Below are 13,508 nucleotides of genomic sequence, written 5' to 3'. Positions count from 1 at the left end.
AAATCCATATACATGAGATTTCTGCTATGTTTAGCCGTACATTTGCCAAAGACTTGTGGGATCATTTATTTCTTCTTAAAGCCATAGTGCAGCCTGCAGGATGGTTTTCAGCTAACCTTGTTGTGACATAGAGACGAGGCGGTAGAATTTAGAATTTGGAGCAAGGGTGGGTACTGGTCTTTACAGTTAACCCAAAATAGATTAGCCACGCCGTATGCGTGTAGTTTCTTTTTTAGCCTGTAAATTGAACTAAGTCAGTTATATGCCAAGCAGTTCCTGTAAAAAACAACATGGCTAAGGTAAGTGATAATGATTGAAAAGAATTTGTTGACCCACTGAAAACTGGGAGAGAGAATGAAACTCCCCTGGCCCTCCCGCCCGGTCCTTGCCTTGGTGAGGCATTTTGCTAGTGTAGGTTGTGAACGTCTAGCTTAATGTTTATAGTTTGGGGTCGGTGGGGAAGAGACTGATGTGATGGGTGTAGATCATTGTCTAGGAAAACTGGAAAATTCATGGAATGAAGCAAGGTGTTTTAGTGAAAACCTGTCATTCAGGCCCAATATTGATCTGTTACCCTGTTTCTTAAATCCTGGGCTCCATTTATATATTCATGCATGGTAAATGTATGTTTGTTCAGTGACGGGATTGGTCAGAAATACTACTTCTTTTTCATCCTTAATTTAAAAAATTTCTTTCTCCACATTTCTAACTACCACGTTCTTCCTAATTCTGAAAGCTCACCTGCTTGGTGGCAGTTTTGCCTGGTGATAAGCATCTTCCCTGGGGTACATTGTATTCTGTTCCTGTTTCTTTTTTTTTTTTTTTTTTAAGGTTTTTTTATTTTGGGAGAGAGAGTATATGTGTGTGCAAGTAGGGGAAGGGCAGAGGGAGAGAGGGAGAGAGAGAATCCGAAGCAGGCTCCACACTGTCCGTGCAGAGCCCGATGTAGGGCTCGATCTCAGGAACCACGAAATCATGACCTGAGCTGAAGTGGGATGCTTAATTGTCTGAGCTACTCAGGCGCCTGCCCCTCTGTTTCTGTTTCTGAGAGTTATCAGCAATTAAGCTTCCTTGAACTTGAATATGAGGAGTAGTTTTAGATACTCGACCCCTCATCGCCCCTTCCCTGCCCCACACCTCTCTGCACATGTTGTTCAGGGTTGTTTATGAAAAACAGAAACACAAAAATAGGTTCTGCTCATAGCCGGTTCTCCCAGGTCACAAACATGTCTGAGAATGGCACTGCTGTTTTTGTAGGAGACCCAAGATTTACTGTCTTCAGTAATCAATAGATTTTTTTAAATCAAGGTATAATTTACATACAACATATTAGTTTCATTGTACACCATAAAGGTTTAATATTTGTATGTATCGTGAAGTGATCACCATAACGAATCTAGGTATCATCCATCACCACACCTAGTTGCAGAATTCTTTTTCTTGTGATGAGAACTTCTGAAGTCTACTGTCTTAGCACCTTTGAAATATGTAATCCAGTGTTAACTGTAGTCACCATCCTGTACATTACATCCCCATGGCTTGCTTATTTGATAACTGGAACTTGGCAGTTTTTGACTCCCTTTATCCGTTTCGTCCATTCCATCCTCTGCCTGTGGCAACCACCAATCTGTTCTCTGTCCCTGTGAGCTTGGTTTTTGTTTTTGTTTTGTATTTGTTTTAGATTCCACATGTAAGAGATCACAGGGTACTTGCCTCTCTGACTTCTTTCACTTAGCGTAATGCTCTCAGAGCCCACCCGCGTTGTGGCATATGGCAAGATTTCCTTATTTTTGTGGCTGAATAATACTCCACTGTGTATATAAATCTTCTTTCTCCGTTCATCCATCGATGGACACTTAGGTTGCTTCCATATCTTGGCTATTGTAAATAATGCTGCAGTTAACACATGACTGCGTATATCTTTTCCAGTTAGTGTTTTTGTTTTCTTTGGATAAATACCCAGAAGTGGAATTCCTGGATCCTGGATCCTGGTAGTTCGATTTTTAATTTTTTGAGGAACCTCCATATTGTTTTCCATAGTGGCTGCACCTGTTTACATTCCCACTGTGTACCAAGGTTCCAGTTTTTTCAAATTCTCCCCAACACCTGTTATTTTTTGTCTTTTTGATAATAGTTATTCTCACAGGTGTGACGTGATATACCCCATTGTGGTTTTGATTTGCATTTCCCTGATGTTGAGCATTTTTTCATAATTTGCAAAGATCTTTACCTTAGGAAAGGCTTTTTGTCCCTGCTTCCAATGACCTGCATAAGTTTTAAGGTATACGTAACCAATGTAAACATAACATTAAAAAAATTTTTTTAACATGTTTGAAACTGGGCTGCTCAGATATTTTTAATTGGTACCTGATAGTTCATCAGATTCATCTGCATCATTCTTAAACCCTTCCTCAGTTGTTGGCCGGGTGCATTATTTCAGTATTAGGAATGAAGTAGCTATAGGCATCTTTTTTGTTTGGCTCAGCCAGCATTGGTCTTTATTCCAGTAGCTTCTCTCCTTTTAAATCATCCCTTTGGGCATTGTTTTCAGAAGTGAGATTACTGGGTCAAAGGGACGATCATTTTTATGTTCCTTGATGGGTCTTGCCGGGAGACCATCTTAATAAGGGCCCTTGATGTCGTGATAAATCTCCCTGGTGGAGGATGCAGGTGGTTTGCAAGTGAATTCTGCTCTAGGATAAGCAGTAACCATAAGGTTTCAGTCTCCTGTGTAAACCGTCCTCGGTGGCAGGTGGTTAAGCTTGATCATGTGCGCTGGCCCCCACTCTGCTTCCTCTCAGATCACTTCTCTCTCCAGCTCAGCCCTTTCTTCTTCTCATCTGCCTAGAGAATTCAAGCATCTGTCCAGAACATGCTTTCTGTATTGAATAGCAGAGAGGACAGTGTCTGTTAATTTTCCTAGTCCCATCTCCACCTCTTTTGTGCACTGAGTGAGGGCTCATTCTCATGCCTGTCCTAGCCTAAAGCTGGGCTTGCTCACTGATTGCAGGCACGCAGTTACATCTGCACTGCTTTCTGTCTTTATCAAAGCATTTCTGATGAAAACTACAGAGAGCCAGAAACTAGAGAAAATAGCAAAGAAAGCCAGGACCAGGTGACCTGAGAGGGCTAAGTTTACAGCTTTTTGTTGTTAAGTATACAGCTGTATAAACTTCTAAAAGATACATTCTTGGGTCAGTGCCAATAATGGGAAGGAAGGATGCCCGTTTTTCTTCTAAACCTACACCCGATTCCTCACCCCCCACCCAGCTTCCTTCTGATTACATGCACTTGCTTTTCCCAAAGCCTGTTCAGAACTTTCCCACTTTTCACCCGTGTTCTGCTTGTGCTCAGCTTGCTGTGTCTGTATTTTTCAAGTACCCTTCCGGGTGCACCAAGGACTAGAAATCCCTTTGTCCTGTAGGCAGAAATCAGGCTACTGTGATTTGGTTCCTCTCCTTGGCTAATCTCTACAGCAGCTGGGCTTCTTACACTCCTTCCCACCACACTGCCAGCCCCTGGGAGGAGTACCCTAAAATACGGATGCCACCTCTGCTGGCAGTCCTTCCATGGTTTCCCATCACCTGCAAGATGAAGTCCAGGCTCATCATTTTACAGCTGGCCCCTTTCTGCCCCTCCCACGCATGGCCCCTCCCCACTTGACACTAACCCATCACCCGCTCTACTTACTTCCAGTTCCCCAAACTTGCCAGGCAGTTTAGAGCCTCTGCCCTGAGCAAGTTCCCATCACCCAGAATGCTCTTCCTCACCTTGTTTCCTAGTCAGCTTGTCTCTGGAGCAGTTTCTGTCATTTCCATTGTGCAACCTTTTTGGACCGCTCCAAATAATTTCCGTTTGCTATTTAACATTCATTGAGCACTTAACTGTGTGCTAGGAGTTGCGCCAACCCTGTACGTGCATCACCGCACTTACTCCTCACAGTCCTGGGAGGTGGGGACTAGTGCCCTTGAGAATATCACACAGATCCAAGTGCTGGGTTCAAGGTCACCTAGCCTAAGCTCTTCACTACCCAGTGGTAACTATCTTCTCTGGGCTTCCATTCTCCCTTGCAGAGAGCACTCTGACTTGTCATTGTAGCTTTGTGTGCCTGCTTCTCCCCTCAGATCTATCCTCTGGGACAGAGCAGCCAGACAGTAAGTAAATGGAATGAAGAAGCCCCTGGGCCTGTGGTCATCTTCTATATGCTTTATAAACTTATTGCATGATCCTTTCATTTCTTTGTGGGAGGTGTTTCTTGAAACTTTGCTTATGGCCACCCGCATGGGTCTTTCAGGCTATTCATGGGACTTCGATGCCACAAATAGTTTTCAGTTGCTTATAGCAGCACTGTAGTTAATAATATGGACACTATGAAAGAGAGAGAAGACACGGGCCCTGCTCTTCATTTGCAGAGATGAGATTTGCCACATGGGACACAATTAGTGATTAAAGACAATACATTTGAATATTTGATTGCATAACATGCAAATTCTTTGGCATGACCTTCTTTGGCAAGGCCTTTTGGTGATCTGATGTGAGACCACTTTTCCAACTTTGTCTACTATTCTCCCACAGACCCCAATCATGCTGATGTGTTTTGTAGTGCTCTGAGCCCACCATGCTTTTGATGCTTCTGTTCCCATGTACATATTGTTCCTTTTGCCTAGAATGCCTTCTCCTTCCCATCTGCGTAGCAACCTCCGCTCATCTTTTATAGCCATCTTCAGTGCTGCTTCCATTAGATCCTTTTCTTTGGGTTTTCATGGCCTGTGTATATTTTTCTGTAGTGTGACCCTTATCCTATAGTCTATGAGTCAATTTTGTTCTAAGTCCGACCTGCCTGTTAAACGTTGAGCTAGTTGAGGGCAAGGCCCATGTCTCAGTGATGGAAAAATGAATGACCGAATCATAAAAAATGTTTACATAGAAAGGAGGGTGGGATGGTGTTCCAACATGGCTGGTTGTCAGTCAGGAATCACACTTGACTGCAAGGATAGAGATCTGAATAAAGTGGTTCATTCTGCCCTGTGAAACCAGTTTAGAGGTCGGTGGCCGATTGTTGGAGTAGGGTGTCGCTGTGTCATCAGGAGCCCAGGCTCCGGCGCTCTGCTCAGCCCCCTTTAATGCGTGGCTTCCCTCTGCAAGGTAACCTCATGGTTGCTTGAGCTACAGAGAGGAGGAAAGAGAAGGGCTGTGAGGAAAGAGCAAGTCCATGAAGGTAGCTTCCTGTAAAAACATGTCTCAGGGTCCTACCCAGAAGCTCTGCTTTCATTTCAGAGGCCAGAATTTAGTCACATGGGTACGTCTAGCTGAATTTTGAAGAGATAAATATATGGCAATAAATACAGGTAAGTAGAAATTATAAATATAATATTTATGTTGATTATATTATCATACTTAAATATAATGTAAATAAAGTAAGTGTATGGTAATAGCAAATTTTAAATGACATTTTTCTTTTAAAAAACAGCTTTTAGGTGCAAATGGACTCTTCTATAAAGAAGATATAAATTGGTCAATAAACACACAAAAAGATGCTCACCATCATTAGGCATTAGGAAAATGCTAATCAGAATCACAATGAGATGCCACTTCACACCCTCTAGAATGGCTCTAGAATCAAAAAGACATAGTAACAAGTGTTCACAAGGACCCGGATTAATTACAATCCTCCTACATTGCTGGTGGGACTGTAAAGTGGTGTAGCCACTTTGGAAACCAGTCTGATGGTCCAAAATGTTAAACATTGAGTTGCCATATGACCTGGCAATTTCACTTCTAGATATACACCCAGGAGAGTGAAGACATCCATCCACGCAAAAACTTGTACACGAGTGTTCATAGTATTACTATTCATGATAGCCCAAAGTGGAAGCAACCAAAATGTCCGTCAAATAATGAGTGGATCAACAAATTGTGGTCTATCCATATAATGGGATATTATTCTGCCATAAAAATGAATGACGTACTGACACATTCTGTGACATGGATGAACCTTGAAAACATGCTGACTGAAAGAAGACAGTCACAAAAGACAACATAGTGTATGATTCCATTTATGTGGAATGCCAAGAACAGGCAAATCTATAGACAGAAACTAGATTAGTGGTTGCCTAGGAGTGAGGGGGAATGGGGAGCGATTGCTAATGAATGTCTTTTGGGGATGATGAAAATGTTCTAAAATTAGATAGTGGTGTTCATTGCACAACTTTGAATATACTAAAAACCACCGTACACTTTTAAAAGGGTGAATTGTATGGCGTGTGAATTATACCTCAATAAAGTCGCTTTAAAAACCAGCTTTTATCTGTTTGTAAGACTTATCTTCAAAGTTAACTTCAAAAGAAATGAACTGGTAGGGAGGGTGGGGAGAAGTTCCCCAAACCAGTTAACATTTCAAGGACTGTATTTGTCTTCTCTTCATTTGAGTCTTAGCTTAAAAAAAAAAAAATCTGCCTTGCTTGGTCAGGGTCAGATCCATCTGGCTGGTTGCCCAGATGATGGAGATTCTGAGTGGTTTCTTTGTTCTGCAGACTTCTCATTTAAAAAATGAACTATTTTTTTCTGAGTCTCCAAAGCTGAGGAATAGAGATGCCAGGGGGTCAGCAAATAGACATAGGAAGCCACTTCTCTGTAAACCAGGATGTCATAAGGGTTTGCTCTATGGAGCTCTTGTTCCTTGGGGATTTTGTTGCTGATAGATGGGCAGAGGCAGCTCGAAGGCCGTGGGGAAATCACAGTGTGCTTGGACAGCTTCTGTGCCAAGACTTTGCATATAGGCAACTCCTGCCTGATCAGGAGCTCTGTCTCCCTAAGCCTCTGATTCCTCATCAGTGAATTGGGAAAGTGAATAATCTCACCCTGGGGTGGTCGCACCAGATCGTGGCCCTGAGCGTGCTCTGGTATATGCCGGTTGTATACCCCACGGGTGACTTTGGGGTGGCTCCAGGGGGCATGGTTTGAGAAATGAAAGAGGGAAGATTGGCAGGAGAAGAGGCACCTTGGCATCGTGAGTGGTTGTCAGGATGGAAGGTAGAAGTGATGATTGGAAGGCTGTGGTGACAAGGATTGCCAGAAGGCACTGGCCAGCAGTCCTTCCTCAGCCGGTGTTACTGGTGTGCTGGTTGGGGGCCACTGAAGTCAGACCACAGGGGCAGCTGGCCTGCATGGCATGGAAAATGCTGGCAAAGGTGGTGGGGGAGGACCCTACCCCGTCTGCTCTAAGCTTCCCTTAGGTCAGCTTTTGTGACATGTTCTAGATTCTTCAGCATCTTTTGCAGAGGCTCATATTCTCACAAAGCCCCTCTGGAATTAAAAAGAAATAAATCATCCTTTTCTTGTAGCACAAGAGTAAGAAGTGGACTTTACATTTTTTGTCAATGTATTTTAGACTGATATGCTACTAAAGAATGTCCTTATGGGGTTCATTTTGATTAGATAAATGAAACTTTCAGATCTGATTACAAAACCCTCGAAGTCTATCTGTGGATTTTCCCAGCTATCTTTGTGTTTATCAAACTGTTCTTCACACTCCCTCTCTTCAATTGGTGTTTTATTTTTTTAAGTTGATTTTTTTTTTCTTAGTAATCTCTATACTCAATGAGCTTGAACTCGTGACCTCAAGATCAAGAGTCACATGCTCTTCTGACTGAGCCTGCCAGGCACTCCAACCAGTGGTCTATTTTTGATATATATTGAGAAAATACGAATAAAACACAATTTAGAAGTAAGGGTAACAACCACCATAGCACCTAATGGTGTTCAGATGACCCAGCCACAAATATGCTTCTTTGCTACCCCACACATGTCTGCTTGATGAGCATGCAGAGCCCTCAAGAAATTCTATTAAAGTGGGGAAATATTTATTATAGTTCATTGATTTTAAGATAGGCATTTCCCCCATTTTAACATCTCTTAAATTGTGATATGTCTTATAGTCAGTGGCATCTTACATTGATTTTTTTTTTCTTTCTTGTACGATGGTGCATCTTACAATCAATTGCTTAAAACCTTGCTTTGATGAAATGTGGCCAATATTAGTCATTGAATTGAGAAAATGTATTCTCTGTCTGCCCTTGGATGTACATGTTGAATGATTGCATGCCCACCCTTGCATCACCACCAGGAACTTCCACATCACCCCCTCCAGACAGCCAATAGCATCTTTTTGTTCTTTGCAGATTTTTATTACTAAATTACAAGAAGATCTCTCGCTCTCAGGTCTCTAACTATAAAAGGTACGGTGGAACCTTTCGCCCTTCCCCATCCTTTCCACTCCTCCAGCCCTGCAGGGTCCCTCCCAAGAGGTACTTGGTTTGTATGACTGTCCCTGGAACCATTTCTGGAATCTGGTCATCCCCAAAGGCCCTTCCCAAAGCGACTCATCAATGTGGGTTTATCTGTTGCTGTCTCTGGGAAGAAAAGGGAAGAGGGGCATCCCTTTGCCCTACTGTGTGAGGAGTGACCAGTTACTTCCTTATCCTCCCTGGATAGGACCACTGGCTCAATGACCTGTAACGGCCATTTCAGCACTTCCATTCTGTTTGTCTCCAAGGCTTCACCTTAGGTAAGAACTTTTCGCTCTCATTCACCTCTCAGGGGGCTCTGACTTTTTACAGCTGAAGGTCCATCTTATCTGAGATGGACAGTATTACCTAGTAGCATGCATACTCTAGCAACATGAACGACATCAAGAGCAACAGAGAACTGTACCAGCAATACACAGCCTTGGCCCCCAGGCTGCTGGCCCGCATCTCCAAACTGCTCATCATTTGCCGGAATGCAGGCATTTCTGTACCTAAGGGCATCAGGAACATCTTTGAGTTCACTTGGGAGGAACTCACTGCCGACCCCATGGTACCTACTGCGTCTGACATCCTGGGCCTGGAGATCAGCATTGGATCCCCACCTGTGGTGCTTATGGAATCAACCTCCATGCAGGCCCCTGTCCAGAAGAAGGCACCCCCACCAGTACTACCACCTCCATCACTGCCCACACCCACTGGGCCCGCCAGCTTCACCCGCTCTCCCACCCATGGCCATCTGGTGCACTCTAGCCGGGAAATCCTGCAGAAATTCCAGCGGCGGTCCATCCACCTGCTGACAGAGCTGCTCACCCTGAAGATGAAGGCCATGGTGGAGTCTGTATCTGGTAAGGCTGGCTCACCAGATTCTTCTCCATTTTTTCTGAGCCCAGAAGGATCTACCCAGACTGATGTGTGTGTGTCCACCACAGCCACCATAGCCCCCCCAGCCAGGTGTATAAGAATATGCTAGGGATAGGTGGCAGCCATGGGTCTGCCATAGGAATCGAACCCTGTCCCATAACCCCCCTCAAGAGTCATCCTCTCCCCCCAAACTGTTCTTTACTTTTTTCTCCCATTCCCCCAGTATTGCTGAGTTCAGACTGGAAGGTAGGCTATGGAGAACAGTGTGAGGCCAGAGGCACTGAAGGGTGGAGTTTGTAGAAGTGAAGGGTGGAGAGAGGCAGCACCCAGGAAGAGGGGGGTGAATTGAGAGGGCTGATTGGTGTTTAGCAAGACCATCCATGGTAAGGGTGTAACCCCAAGATCAAGGAGGGAAGATAGAGCCATATCAGTAATTGAGCCTTCTAGATGCTTCTAGAACTTGCTAGATGTTATTTTAAATACTAATGGCACCAGGACCCTGGCCTGTGGGTAGGAAGAGAGAAGGGTAAGGGGGGTAGAGAGCAAAATGCTACCTGACAGGTCTTGGGAAATCGAGACCCTTCCATTAAGGAGACCCTTCTATTAAAAGACCCTCACTTGCTTACCCTAGGAATAGAGCTTCCCTCTACCCTTATTTCCTGGGCCATTTACAGAAGTCTTTTCCTGGAAGCATTAGCCCTGTGCTGGGAGGAAAATGAGTTGCTTCAATGATTCCTTTAGTAGGTGCCAATCCTCTGGACATCACAAGGCGCTTCGTGGAGGCCAGCCTGCTCCTCCACGTCAATGCCAAGGAGATGGCTCTTGACTACCTGATCAGCACAATTGGAAAAAGTGGCTATGGTGCCGGACAGACAGGGAAAGGTGGGTACCCAAGCTTCAGCCCTTAGAAGTTCGAATAGTGCCACTAAGAATGCAATAGAAAGGTCAAATCCCCAGTTTAAACATTTGACATCTCCAAGAGTTGAGGTGGATTCTCAAACAGAGATTCTGGAGCAACAGAGATTCTTAAATGCTGCAGGTGAGTATAGAAATTGGTGCAGTTCCCATGGAGAGCAGTTTGATGGTATCTGCAAGGTGGTCGATGCTCTAGCATGTGACAACTCGGCAACTTCTCTTCTAGGTCATTCCCTAGGGCTGTGCTTTTCAAACTGTCTGCGGTAAAGGACCAACTTGTAAAATTGCCGATCTCTATCTCTCGTGGACTGACGTTTTCAAAAATGTGATGTGACAGCAATGTAAAATTGACACAGAGGTTTCTAAATGTTTACTCTTCATTTTTGTGCTCATCTGGCCATGGGCTGGTGTGGATTCTCATCAGTCCACTAGCCACACTTGGCTTGTCACACTTGGCACACGTGTACAAGAAGTTGTACCAGAATGTTTATTGCAGTACTGTTTGGAATGGCAAAAGAAAATAAAATTGAAAACAACATAAGTGTCCATCAATAGGAGGAAAACAGTTGATAGTCTATTTAAACAATGGAACGTAGTGAGAAGTAAAAATCAAGCACTTGTACAGCATAGGGACTGTAGTCAATAATACTATAGTGACAGATGTGTCAGATGTGACAGAGGCGACCACACTTACTGTGATGAGCAGTTTGTAATGTGCATAAATATTGAATCACAATATTGTACACCTGAAAGTAATATAATATTGTATGTCAACTATACTTCAATTAAAAAGAAAAAAATAATACAAAATGAAACAAGCATTAAAATGCACATATCAGTACAGATAAAATCTCAAAACACAGTTGTAAGCAAATAAAAGAAAGAAAGTTTGAGAAGGATACATTTGGTATGATACTATTTAAATAAAATTTGAAAGAATACAAGCAATATTGCTTTGGGTACAGTATAAAAGCGTGGAGGGGAATGCTGGATGCTAAGTTGGAGGAAGTGAGCACTAGAGAGGGGTGGAGGGGAATAGGATCTGGGAGACACAGTGAATCAGTTGTATCTAATGTATCTCTTAAGCATGGTGGATATACAAGTACAACTGACCCTTGTGCTGACCCCCCAAGCAGTAAAAAATCCAGATGTAACTTTTGAGTCCCTCAAAACTTAACTACTAATAGCCTAATATAGATCAAAATTCTTACTGATAACATAAACAGTTAACACATACTTTGTGTGTTATATGTATTATATACTGTATTCTTACAATAAAGTAAGGCAGCGAAAAGAAAATTTGTTAACAAAATCCTAAGGAAGATGGGGCGCCTGGGTGGCTCAGTCAGTTAAGCATCCAACTTCAACTCAGATCATGATTTTATGGCTTGTGAGTTTGAGCCCTGTGTTGGGCTCTGTGCTGACAGCTCAGAGCCTGGAGCCTGCTTCGTTTTCTGTGTCTCCCTCTCCCTTTCTCTTTGCCTCTCCCCTGCTCACGCTCTCTCTCTCTCTCTGTGTGTCTCTCAAAAATAAACATTAAAAAAAATTTTTTTAAATCCTAAGGAAGAGAAAATATATTTACAGGACCGTACTATAGTTATTGAAAGAAATTCACATATAAATGGACCCTCACAGTTCAAATCCATGTTGTTCAAAGGTCACCTGTGTTCATTTTGGATGCCTGAAAGTCATCCTGCCTGTTAGGTTTCATAGGGAAGCGTAAAAAAAATTTAAATCTCATAACCATTGACCCTCACCTGTAAAATCCATCCCTCCCTGTAAAATAGCATCTCTCCCCGTCCACTGGATGTTTGTCCATCTTGGACAAACCTTTCCTTGGAGGTCAGAGCTTAAACATCTGATAATATACATGTACAGTACAAATAAATTGCATAATAAAATTGCCAGCCTTGCAGGAAAAATGTGGGATTTCATGGAGTCAGTGGAAGCGATGTTGGAAAGCTGCTCAGTCCCCATGCGAAGCCACTGACAATGGCACAGTGAGGCAAAACCAATCAGCTACTGGAGACAGGAACATCATCTGGGGCAGCGACTCCTTGCAGAAAGGATGATTTGGGGGTCAGTTAAAAATAAAAACTGATAAAGCCCTTGGGTATTTTTGCAAAGAAAAACAGGAAGGTACTCATGTTTTATTGCTATCCTACAACCATTCAGGAAAAAAGAAAATTACCCCACCTCAAAAAATTTTTAAAAAATGACACAGTCATTTTTATTGCTTATGAGAATTAGAGTGTGCTTACAAAATCAACAAACTTTCATTAAATACAAGGTGAAAGAAAGTTATTTTGATAAATTTTGGGGTATTTTTCTAAGCCTCAATCCAAGTATGCTTTATTTTTTTCTTTTATTAAATTTTATGAAGTTTTTAATTTTAATTACAGTATATTTAACATACAGTGTTGTGTTAGTTTCAGGTGTATAGTGAGTCAGCAATCCTATGCCTTGTTCAGAGCTCTTCACTTATTTCACCCCTCCCCCGCCTACCTCCCCTCTGTAACCATCAGCATGTTCTCTGTACTCAAGAGTCTGTTTCTTTGTTTGTCTGTCTGTCTCTCTTTTTTCCCTCTGCTTATTTGTCTTTTCATGTGTCTCTTGACCATCTGGTTGTCTTTGGAGAAATGTCTGGTCATGTTTTCTGCCCATTTTTTAATTGGATTATTTATTTTTTGGTTTTCGAGTTTGTTTTCATTTTCTAAAATAAAATTCCAATTGGATTCCCCCACCCCCACCTCCGCACTATTTACCATGACCTGGAGGTCTTTGTTTTAAGGGAATTTACTCTTTGCGCATGCTGCTCAGGATCAGCTATGCCATGAAAACACTGGCCCTCTAACTATGCTGTAACTATATACACAGATGGTTACCAGCATGCATGGAGTCCTGCACCTTGCATTCTGTGTGGAGCTTAGAGATCCATCTCATTTGTGGGGGACACTGCCTGCTGGTCTATTGCATGGGTAGGAAAGTCCCACCTGGCCCAGCGGCTCACCCTCAGACCTGCCCAAGATGCTCCCCTACCTGAATGTAGCGTTCCCTTACCTTGAAAAGGAAATGGTTGTCACCATTAGTATTCCACCCCATAAGGTGTTTGAGCATTCTTGCAGGGTCACAGACGTTCACCCGTGATTCAGTGGCTTCCTGCCTCCCTTCTGGGTTGTGGTTAATATGGTGGAAGAGAATTTGCAGAGAACTGAGCTGAACTCTGGAGAGGCTTTGATGATTTCTGCATCCTGCTACATTAGCAAGAGTGTTCCACCACACTCCCTAAGAAATCTCTCACTTGCTGGCATGTCTGTTCCAGATGCTCCTCTTTAAACAAGCCTAGAGCTTGGGGAAAAAAAAAAAAACCTAACCAACAAAATATAAATGAAGGACTGATCTGTTCTTTTTGGAAAAGCATTAATC

The 13,508-nt window shown here is 42.9% G+C and overlaps 1 protein-coding gene across 2 annotated transcripts in view; it reads left to right on the top strand.

The window, feature by feature from the left end:
• Positions 1-13,508, top strand: part of CA2H3orf20 (chromosome A2 C3orf20 homolog) — a 105,408-nt gene that overhangs the window by 1,137 nt on the left and 90,763 nt on the right. The window contains exons 1-5 of one of the 2 annotated variants that reach the window (XM_043588212.1): positions 111-299; positions 5,278-5,348; positions 8,181-8,237; positions 8,494-9,151; positions 9,909-10,049. In XM_043588212.1, coding sequence (XP_043444147.1) covers positions 8,680-9,151; positions 9,909-10,049 — 613 coding nt within the window. In that variant the 5' untranslated portion in view covers positions 111-299; positions 5,278-5,348; positions 8,181-8,237; positions 8,494-8,679. Of the gene's footprint in view, positions 1-110; positions 300-5,277; positions 5,349-8,180; positions 8,238-8,493; positions 9,152-9,908; positions 10,050-13,508 lie in introns of those variants that run through there. The other variant, XM_043588213.1, reaches the window with a different exon arrangement.

Source organism: Prionailurus bengalensis, chromosome A2 (genome assembly GCF_016509475.1).
Source record: "Prionailurus bengalensis isolate Pbe53 chromosome A2, Fcat_Pben_1.1_paternal_pri, whole genome shotgun sequence".
Taxonomy (NCBI): domain Eukaryota; kingdom Metazoa; phylum Chordata; class Mammalia; order Carnivora; family Felidae; genus Prionailurus; species Prionailurus bengalensis.
Note: the sequence above shows the minus strand (reverse complement) of the source record. Positions and strands in the feature narration are given on the sequence as shown.